Consider the following 11,295-nt stretch of genomic DNA (forward strand, 5'->3'; position numbering starts at 1 on the left):
ACAGCCAGAATATAGAACAGTCTGCCATCAGAACTTGCATGTGCCTCCTACGCAAGATTTGCTTCCACTATTGAGGATTTCGACCTGGCTCCGTATATATGTGAAGTGTTTTCCCTTCTATCTATTATTTCTAATTATTTTATTAATAATTTCCCACTGTAATTTTCATGCCTTCTGGGGTTATTGTAAATAAATAATAAAATGGGCGTGGTAGCCCAGGTTGATAAGATACTCACTTAAAGTACCAAAGGATGTTTAGAGGTGTCACGAGTTCGATACCTGGTTCGTCCTTGTGAGAAAACTTTCCTGACACAGGGCTGCAGAAAAAGATTGCTACCACAGGGAGTCCCCCATCGAGGCGTTAGCGCACCAACTTCTCGATGAGTATAAAAAACAAGCCTGCTGTTCGGAATCAGCAATAAATTGTAGGTCCCGGTCTAATTAGCCCTCGTGTGCAGAAAATGACTGTGGTGCGACAAAAATGATCAAATGAAGTGTCAACTCAGCATTAAGTTTGAAGTCACAAAATGAAGATATGAAGAGGTCGTTTCCCCCTTCCCTATCATTTGTTTGCATGTTCTATCCATCAAAAATATTAAGGCGAAAGATTAAATTCCGAAGTGCAACAAAGTGTAACAAAATATAGTAGCTTGTAAGTTTGTATATACATGCGTAAGGAATGTTACTTAAATATACAACTGATAAAACCTTTCAAAACTGATACTCTATTAACATTATAGTTGGTAAACAGCACTAAATTATTGTTGCATGACTGAAATGTAATTTTTTCACAGGCTGAATCAGTTTCGCATTCAGTGGATGAGGCTATCACACCAATATGACATTGCACATTTTCCAGAGACAGCAGTCCTACATACCCACATTGTATGTAACGTAAAATTGTGCTGCTCTCTCTGCATGCATATACCAATATGCATTTACAAGCATATGGCCAACATTGCCGTTGACATATGCTATTCTCTGAACTCTTTGGATTCACCTCGTACATACGGTAGAAGTCCATTATAACGACAGCTCAAAATCACAGGAAAAATTGTCATTACAATTTTATATTATTTTTAGCTTTTTTATTACAACGATATTGTTATAAGCGGATTTTTTTGTAACATTAACTATTTGGCAATCACCTGCTAGTCACTCGTTATATCAAGATTGTTGTTATAATGGACTTCTACTGTACGTATTAGCAGAACCCTCTGTGCCTTTTCTCCTTAAGAAACTGATCCCACCAATGAAGGAACAAACTTTTGAACAAAAAATTTCAGCTTATTTAGGGTTACTATAAACATCCTCCTATTCTTCAGAAAATTCACCCTTTTGTGTATTGCTGTGGCCGGTTTTATTGGTCACAACAATGGTGCCATCTGTTCGTTAAAGTTGGAAAGAGCGACATCGTTAAAGGTACACGTCTTTCTTTCTCAGTTTTTGAATCTGGTAACCCTAGCTTATTTAAAAGCCATACTTGTTATAACAGACTTTTGCTGTACTTATAAGCCAAACCCACAGTTGTTCCTAAAAAAAACTTCCCCCCCCCCTCCCCGTATGTAAGCCGACCCCACCAATATAAGAACTTATGAATGAAAAATTTCAGCATACACGAGTACATCAGATAGTATACAGTGTGGGTCCCATTTCTAACATGTTTTTAAAAAAATGTGGGAAATCTTAATGAGTATCAGCTGGGACCACGAAAAAGAGCCGTACTAAGCGGGGTCCACTGGATACAGTCAAACCTCACTATTGCAAACCCAGCTCATAACAATCCAGAAACGAACAAAGGTGATTCAAGATCGCCCTGGATCTTTGGGCACCAATAGTGATTTTTCAAAAATTTTTGGTTTCATCTCTTAAGACAGTGGTTTTTGAACTTTTTTGTGGTCCACAGACCCCTGTGGGGGGGAGATTGTCTCTGTAAATACTTTGTAAAGGGTCTGCAAGATGATTTTCATTTCATACCATTGCACGTACGACACATTTTGTGCTGTGAAATTGTAATTTATTGAATTTTTGGGGGCTTTTTTCAATATGCCAGGGCTTGGCACATCAGAAAAAATTTAGGCGCCAGCCAAATTTCTTAGCAGCTAAGAATGATTTTAATCTCAATTGAAATGATCCCAAAATAATTTTTTTTTTTTTTTGACACATTATATCTTTTCCCCTATTTTAAACAATACGCTGTCATTCATGGGTTCCAATTTAGCAGTCATATACTAGAAATTTTAGGCACCAATACCGATTTTACAGTTGTCGTAGCAACCTGGCGCCTGTGATTTGTCAAGCCCTGCTGTACAAGAATTATGGGAAGGTAGCGTGGAAATTGACCTTCCGATGCAGCGGGGGGGGGGGAGAGGTTGTGATTACCCTTCACTAGAACCAGGGTCATCTTAAGAGCACTATGCCCCCAAGTCGTGATTTTTCTGTGGTCCTACTAGGCAAATTTACATGCATACACATAAAAGTTTTAAACATATCTCATTTTTCCTTAGGCCGCTCCTTTCTTGAGGCCCGGGTAGGCCCATGCGTTAAGACTGTGCTGACTAGAACCCCCTAGAAAATACCTTGAAAGATGCCTTACTCTTCACTACAGTGACTCAAAACATCAAGAAGATTGGAACTGCCTAAGCACTGGGATTACAATATAAAAGTTTGATCAGCTTCAGCTGCGAATGAAGCTGAAGCAGATATCTTCACCTGCGAATGGAGTGAAGGCAGGTATCTTCAGCTGTGAATGAAGTGGAGGCAGGTAGCTTCAGCTGCAAATGAAACCGAGGCAGATTTCTTCAGCTGTGAATGGAGTGGAGGCAGATGTCTTCAGCTGTGAATGAAAGAGTGGCAAATGAAGCCGAGTCAGATGTCTTCAGCTGTGAATGAAAGAGTGGCAAATGAAGCCGAGTCAGATGTCTTCAGCTGCAAATGGAGCAGAGGCAGATGTCTTCAGTTGCAAATGGAGCAGAGAAAGTTGGATTCAGGCCAAAATATCAGAGAGGTAAGTTATTGTGTAGATAAATTGGATCATCCCATATTTTATGGGATAGACAAATTTATACAAGATATACAGAAGACTGGATGTTGTGAAGATATTTATTATTTGAGATGTTAATTTTTTTTTTAAGGAAGGAAAAAACTCATCTCTGCCTTTTTCCTTCCTTAAAAAAAAAAAAAATTAACATCTCAAATAATAAATATCTTCACAACATCCAGTCTTCTGTATATCTTGTATTAACAAGTGGAGAGCGACATTCATGTCATATAGACAAATTTACCCCATATTATTTGGCTCTAGGAGCCCCACTCCCCCCAGATCTGGAATCACCCCCTCTGGAAATAATCAGCTTCTTAGCAAAACTTATAAGTTGTATGAAAATGGCAAAGGGACAAACATCCAGGAACTTTTCTTATTGCAGGGACACGATAAAGTATGTTCCAACAAAGTGCTGAAAAACCTCTGGGCCGCCAAGTGTTAAGGTCGGGGGAGGGGGGGGGTCCATTGCGTTATTTAGTAGAGTCCAAGAGTTTTATCCTACGATCTGTTGTTTTTAGTTATATATAACCCAGAGAATCTTATATTTTTTGTTGCTCTATTAATCTGGATCCCAGATTTAGTTGGTTGCATCTGATCCACTCTTGGCGGCTTTTCATTATGCCTTCAGACTTTATTCGCATCAAAAAGAAAAAAAAATTGGCAACACATTCCAAGAAAGGAATATATACGGAAGTCATAGTATACTGAAGTGCCCAAAAAACTGGTACAGATGAGCAAACAAAGGAGAAATTCAATTAATCGTAACTTGATGCTGTCAGCAGCACATATAAGAAACAGGAAAGCTGTTAGATTGGTTTCTACTGCTAAAATGGCAGATTGTTAGGATTGAAGTGATTCTGAACGTGGCTTAGTAGTCAGCACTCGTGAGATGGGTCACAGTATTTCCAAGACAGAGATGAAATTTGGTTACTTATTCCTAATGCATGACCACCCCAAGACCGTACTATGAATACGAAGAATCAGGGAAAACATCAAATCTATGGCAAAGGTGGGAGCAGGAAAAAAAATAGCCCGATGGAACGGAGGTATACCACAGACAGCTGAGAAAATTTTATTCGCGAGATAGATGTGCAACGCACTGCCTCAAATCGCTACTGATTTTCAATTTTGGGGCATCAACAAGTGCAAACTGGACAACAGCCTCTCCTTAATATAGGCTTTCAGAGTTGAAGGCCAACTCGAGTACCTTTGATGACTACAAGGAACAAAAACCATGCGCCTCGCTTGGGCTTGTGAGCACCGCCATTGGACTGTTGGCAACTGGAAACACATTGCCTGGTCTGATGAATCATGTTTTCAGTTGTATCATGCTTATATGCTGATCCACAAGGGGGTGATGGGGCAATTGCTCCTCCCAAGGGCTAAAAATTTATCTGTCCCATAGCTTATGGGACTATTTAATAAACTAATGGTGTCTCCCTCCACTACATTTGCAGCTGAATATGTCAACCTCCACTCAATTCAAAGCTGAAGAAATCTGCCTCTGCTTCATTCAGAGCTGAAGATGTCAGCCTCTGCTCCATTCGAAGTTGAATGTATCTGCCTCTGCTTCATTCAAAGCTGAAGATGTCAGCCTCTGCTCCATTCGAAGTTGAATGTATCTGCCTCTGCTCCATTCGAAGTTGAATGTATCTGCCTCTGCTCCATTCGAAGTTGAATGTATCTGCCTCCACTCCATTTACAGCTAAAGACATCTGTGCCTCCGCTCCATTTGCAGCTGGCGATGCCAGCTTCTGCTTCATTTGTAGCTTGAGATGTCACCTCAACTTTTTTTAAATATAACGTGATCCTCATGTATTCCCAAGGGGTCAGCGATGATGGTTGCCTCAGCTCCATTAGTAGCTTGGAAATATCTGCCTAGGCTTTATTCGCAGCTGATGTCTGTCTCGACTCATGCACTGTCAAAGGGGTGGGGCAATCGCCTCTCCCAAGAACCAAAAATGAGAGAAAAATTTATCTGTCCTGTGTGTAGAATACAGGATGATTCAACGAACCTAAACAATGAATCGTCCCTTCTAACAAATCAACCTAGAACAAGCTTATGGACATGTAGGGTATGGATAAAAACCCCATTTAACCATGGACCCTGCATGTAAACATGAGACTGTTCAAACTGGTAGAGACTCTGCTATGGTATGATAAGTGTATAGTTGGCATGATATGGGACCTCTGATAGTGCTAGATGGCTCGGAATGATGACCCCCAAAGCAGAATATGCCGAAATGTGTGACGTACGTCGCAGAACAATCTGGAAGAATTTTAAGAAAAGTGTAGAAAACGCTATTATGTAGATGCAAATTTTTACAGCAGAACATTTTAAGTCCGCTGAGGGATCGTTGCAGAACAACGCAAAACATTCTGCTTTGGGGATGGCCACCAGCGCATAAACATCCTTTCCAATCACTGTCACCCATTCATGCCCCGCCTGCATTCCTATGGGCTTGAGCAATGCCAACAGGACAATGTGCCACACGTCAGAAGCTGCTACAGAATGACTCAGGGAACACTCTCCTGACCTCAGCATCCTCCGTAGGCCACCGAAATCACCCAGGCAGGAACATTATTGAAAATATATGGGATGTCTTGCAATGTGCTGTACAAAATCACATCTCAAAATTATGGAATTGTGGATTGCCCTGAGAGAATCATGGTGTGAATCACCTTCAGTATTTCCTAGCACATTAGTGGAGTCCATGCCACGTTGCATTGCAGCAGTTCTGAGTGCTCGAGTGGGAACCTCCATATTAGGTGGGTGCACCAGTTTTAACTGGTATTTAAGTGTATAAAAGGACTATAGCTAGCTATGTTCCTTGTGGAGTTATTTCATAACCACTCTACTTGTTTACACGCATATGGTCGGACGCACTTATAAAGAAGTCGACAAAAATAACATTGTTCATTATATGCAAACTTCAGTATATCTGTACTGCAGGGCCCCCACTCAAAAAATGAGAAAAAGTAGGAAAACGCAGGACTAAAAAGTAGGATGGGGGAGGGTAACCCCCTTAGACAACATAATCATAGCATAAAAAATGGAAAAAAAAATCCCAAAAAAAATTTTGTTTTTAAATTTTGAATTAACTTTTTTTTCATAGCATTATTTCAGTTTCCTATAAGATTGACTCAAGCCAAAGCAAAATGATAAATGACTTGGTTACAAAACTAATTTTTGACCAAAACAGTGCACTAGCAACCACAGCCAATTCTTTGCTGTCTCTCCTCATATGTATTACATTCTTTTTTGGAGTCTTCTAAAGTGCCGAACTTGTCAACTCTCTTCGACAGTGCACAGCAAATTTTGAAGATGTACGTTTTTTTAAGAATGACGTTCCTTCGAGACCACTTTCAAAAGCACAGTGCAAAATGTGTAGATTATAAGATCCGAAGTAAATAAGGCAAGGTGAACCAGATAGTTTTACTGCATTGTTCATCATTTTTTAAATTTTACTGTTCAATGCCAGTGTAATCATTTTTGACAAATGAAACACTTTCATTCCTAGTTCTTTGCTGAGCATTGTAGATATTGTTTATGCCTCTTCACGCCTTAAAAATACAGAAGACAACTGAATGCTATTGGGTAGCATCAGAATCACCAAACCTAGAATAGGCCTATGTATCCAACTGCTTTGAAATGCAAACTGTTGTTTTACATATTTGCACCGTAATTTTAAATAACGAATGTTAGTTACTATCCAAGACCATGAAGTAATAAATACAAAAGTTTTTAATGACTACTTATTGAACCCTCAAACTAAGCAAATGAAAAATTAACCAACCAAATGGTCAACATACACCCCTCCCAAATAACCTTAAAAACTATACAATTTCTGCTTTGGCAGAATCATTAATTGCATTCTCCAACATATTTGTAATATTTAGCAATATATCAATGATTTCCTGCTCAATTAAAATCAATTTCACAAATTTTGTCGATAGGATTTCGTGGAAAAGTAGGACAAAACAGAGAAAGTACGAAAAGTATGACAAATGGGAGCCCTGCTGTTCTGGCTTGGAAAATGGTACGATTATGCGAAATTAAACATAATTTACAAGCACGTGCCCACTTTTTAATATATGTACTTTTTAAAAATCGCTTGTTATAAAAATCAATTCTGTATACATAAAAAAATGTAATTTGCAATTTTACGTAACTGAATATATGAACAAAAGTACGTTAAATGTCACTAGTTTAGTTTTCCTCAATAACAGGGGAGTATCAGAAGTGTTTGACCCATGGGTGTTCGAATCGAGTTTTACGTAGGAAACTTTGATTTCGTAATCGATTCTAGGGCTGCTCTGATGAACAATAAAAAATACTGTGGGGAGCACCTTGGATCTCACGCCACTGGTAGCAAAGGTAATACAAAGGCATTTTAAAGGTCTTTATGATCTTAAGAATAAAATAATGTTTCTCATCTTTACGACTTTCTTAAAGCAAAATAGGGCTCAACAGCAAACAGTAAAATTAAGAAAATATTTTATAATAAACACCAAGAAAATGCATCAATAGAATTTTTTCCAGGGAAAAAAAAACAGGAACATTTTTTCAGCTGTAACTAATCATTGTAGAAAGGTAAATTATCTAGATGACAATACAAAGAAATTCTCGAAAATTCTTGTTCGAAAACAGGTTGAAAATCTGTTACAGGCGTACTTTATTAAATTGGTGTTCGTTATAAGCAATCAAAATAACACAGATAACCAATACAAAATTCATGGGACATGGAAATACTTTGTTACACGTGAGGATTCATAATATCCGTGTTCATTATAACCAGATCAGACTGTAGTAAGATTCCGGGAACAATAACAAGCTGTATGCGGAACCGTAATTTCACAGTACTGGCAGATATTGTGTTACCAAGTGATGCCGCAACCATGGATGTAACAGTTGTGGAGGTCGTTTGATTCCTCTTAGCCCTTATAGCAATACAGTTTATGGAAATAATTCCATACAAGTCAAACAGCTGTTTGGGGACCTGCGCCCAGTCAACAAGGAGCAGCAGCTCTTCAGACACGCGGACACCGCTCTAGGAAACTGACTGGGAAAAACTGTGAACCAAAAATAGGTCCCACACGTGCAACGATTTCATCTCAACCTCCCTCCCCCCCCCCCCAAATGATCAGTATATTGCCATTGTAGCTAAGCTAAATCAATGAGCAACCTCCACAAATGTTATATCCATGGTTGAATCGTTACTTGGAGAGTAAGTGCTGAAGGATACATATGCCCAAACATCTTGTGTTTATGTTCTAGTAAGTATCCAATCCAGAGGGACACGATTAGCGTCGTTGTTATGTAAGCCGTAGCGTTCTCGTGGTTAATTTTCCATAGGTGTGGTCAGCAGCAATGTGTCAACTTTTGTGTGCACCAAAATTGACAATTGCAGTTTTGGCAACTGCAAAAGCAGTGCATGGGCAAAGTGCTATGGCAAAGCACTATGCGTTAAGGTTATTGCCCGAACACCCAAAAATGATTAAAAGGCCTATCTTCATACCGAAGTTGATAACACTTCTCTGCCCTTCAAATTGTAGCCGCTGCAGTAAAATTAAATCTACGCAATCAGCCATAATGTAGGAAAAAACGGCATGGAGAAATCAAAACAAGCTTTGAGCGTAACGGCAACAATAAGCTGGCATAGAAAAATCGGGAACAGTGGCGCCATCTATGTTTTAGGAGTTGGAAGAATTATGTTGCCAACATATTAGTTTTCGTGCATATGAAAATTTGACGACAAAGCAATACACTGTATATTGGGAATTGGCCGGAGCTTGTATATCAGCAAAGTTATTTCATAATCACCCTGTACTTTTTACACATTTAATTGAAGATTCGGAGAAAAATAAACATGGAATGAACGGCAATGAAATATACTCAGTTTAACACCAAAAAAGAAAAACATGACAAACATTAATATTCTCCTGTCATTAATTTTAATAGTTTTTTCAAGGGGAAAAAAAACTTTTCTCACACACAAATAATATAGCGGGTTATTTTTCTTATGCCCGGGTACTGTAGCCAGATAAGTCACGAATGAAAAAAAATAGAGCACGATGAAATAGCGACATAGAAACAAGCTAAATCGATCTATAGTAAAAATTCTTTCCCGAAGAATCTGAAAAAACACATAAATATCATATACCGGGGAAACATTATTATTATGAAAAAAGTCCAAAGTCAATTTTTTTTTTAATTTGAAGAGTCATTTTGGTAGCAGTAGGTACCGTTACATACTTTAGCAGAATGGCGAAAGAGATTTAAAACGTGTACTGAAATAAAATTGCGAAAACCTCCTAGATAACTGTATATATATATATATATATATACACACACACGTTAAATCTTTGATAAGCATCAACGCTGATTGCGTTAGAAAGTCACGTCCATTTACATTGTGCACGGTCAACAGAAATTTCGCTAGAGATGATTCTTCTTAGTGTTTTTTTTTTTCGCTATGTCAACAAGCAAGTGGCAAAAAAAAATGCCTATTAAAGCTTATAATAAGGCCTATGAGGCATAGAAGCCAGTTATCACAATATTTGTTTATTTGTGTGTGTTTTGACACCGATTCAACAGCGAACAACATCTCCACGTGGAATAAAATCATGTTAACTTGCTTCTTCTTAGGAATATGAACTGTGTGATAAGAGTCAATATAACTGCGCTGCCACTGCCGCGATTAAATTTAGAACTAATCCATGATGAAGCTTCTCTCTGAATCATCTGAATCTGTGAGTAGAACATGAAAGTCTTCGAACTCAAAGCTGAACATGAACTCATCCCGCAGCTCCAGGAAATTCCTTAGGAAAACCTCATCTGCGAAGTCGAGCTCGCCGTCCTGGTTAAACCGCCTCCTCCGGACTGGCGGTGGCAGCTCCACCTTTGTGCCGTCGGGATTGGCGTGCAGGTAGAAGCAAGCGCCGCCAAACGGGCACGTGCCCCTCCCTTGCTTGAAGTACTGGCACGGCTTCTTGCTCATCGCCTCCTTGTAGGCTTTGATTATCCGCTGCTTTTCCTCCTCGTTCTCAATCCAGTACTTGCTCGGAGTGACGAAATCAGATGGCACTCTGCATTCGGGGCAAGCTCTTATCACCTCCGGGTCATAGGAATCGGGAGTGTTGGTGTTCTTCAGCTTCCTCCACGTTCTTATGCACTTCAGGCAGAACACATGGTTGCACTTCTCGAGGATTCCGAACCTCCTGTCGCTGACCGGGTGCTTCTTCATAATGACGTCGAAGCATATCCCACAGGACTTTTCGATGCTCCTCTGTATGGCGAACGATTCCTCCATGTCTTCCTCCAGCTCCTTGCAGCACTTCTCCCGGTGGTGCTTGTGTTGGTCTTCATCGAACGGTAGGAGACAAGCCCGGTTGCATATATCACATTTCTCTCCGTGGATCAAGCTACAGGCATTGCCATAGGAGCAATCCCCGGCCATGAAAAAGGGGCACAATAGTTGTTCGGCGCTCTTGAAGTCATAGGGGATCTCTTTCTTGCTGTAGCCGCCACCACCAGCGGGTTTGACAGCATCAGCGTAGGACTGGTGGTTGGCGGCTTTCTGAAAGCCCAAACTCTTTGGTATAAACTCTGGCGCGTTCACCCAATTCGCGGTGCCAGGACCACCACCCTTTTTCGAGTTCACAACCAAGGGTGCCGAAAAGTGTTTCTTCTGTTTAATTTTCTTCGGCTGGATCCTGACGTGATCGTATCGGCACCCCGAGCCGAATATGCACCTTCCCTGCAGGTAGAACCTACACACGTTATCCAGTTTGCTCTTGGACTTGTCATGTGAGAAGAGGCAATTCACGCCGTCTCGGCAGAATGAAGTCGCGAAGAATCGACACACCACGTCGTCCCCGACGCTTGATGTTGTTGTAGTATTATTATTATTACTCCCTTCAGCCATCGCCGAGCAGCGGACTGATGACGCAATTTTCGCTATCCCTCCCTCTCTTTCTTCCCGAATCACACGTAAGCTATCACTTTCGGGAGACCGATAACTTCCCGACTATATAGAAACTTAACATGATGAGATGATTTTGCACTTGCTACGAGGAAGGACGAAAATAAAAACACGATTCCTGTATGTGGTCTTGTGATGTCCTTGGACCCTCCGGCAACGTTTCAATAAAAATCGTCTGCCTGCAGCTCTACGGACTTTCGATAAGAGATGATATCGCGGTTACGATCAGATCTCCTACTTTGACAAGGTTGACCATATTTTCTTAAA

The 11,295-nt window shown here is 40.1% G+C and overlaps 1 protein-coding gene across 1 annotated transcript; it reads right to left on the reverse strand.

The window, feature by feature from the left end:
• Window positions 1-9,502: 9,502 nt before the first annotated feature.
• LOC149063588 (E3 ubiquitin-protein ligase makorin-2-like) lies at window positions 9,503-11,180 on the reverse strand. The gene has a single exon (XM_089255838.1). It carries the CDS (start codon window positions 10,969-10,971, stop codon window positions 9,757-9,759), a length of 1,215 nt encoding a protein of 404 aa, XP_089111964.1. The 5' UTR covers window positions 10,972-11,180; the 3' UTR covers window positions 9,503-9,756.
• Between the last annotated feature and the right edge of the window lie 115 nt (window positions 11,181-11,295).

The sequence above is a fragment of the Pholcus phalangioides genome, unplaced genomic scaffold, assembly GCF_987345545.1.
Source record: "Pholcus phalangioides strain wild (caught in Gottingen) unplaced genomic scaffold, Ppha-v1.0 ptg000172l_1, whole genome shotgun sequence".
In the NCBI taxonomy this organism is placed as follows: domain Eukaryota; kingdom Metazoa; phylum Arthropoda; class Arachnida; order Araneae; family Pholcidae; genus Pholcus; species Pholcus phalangioides.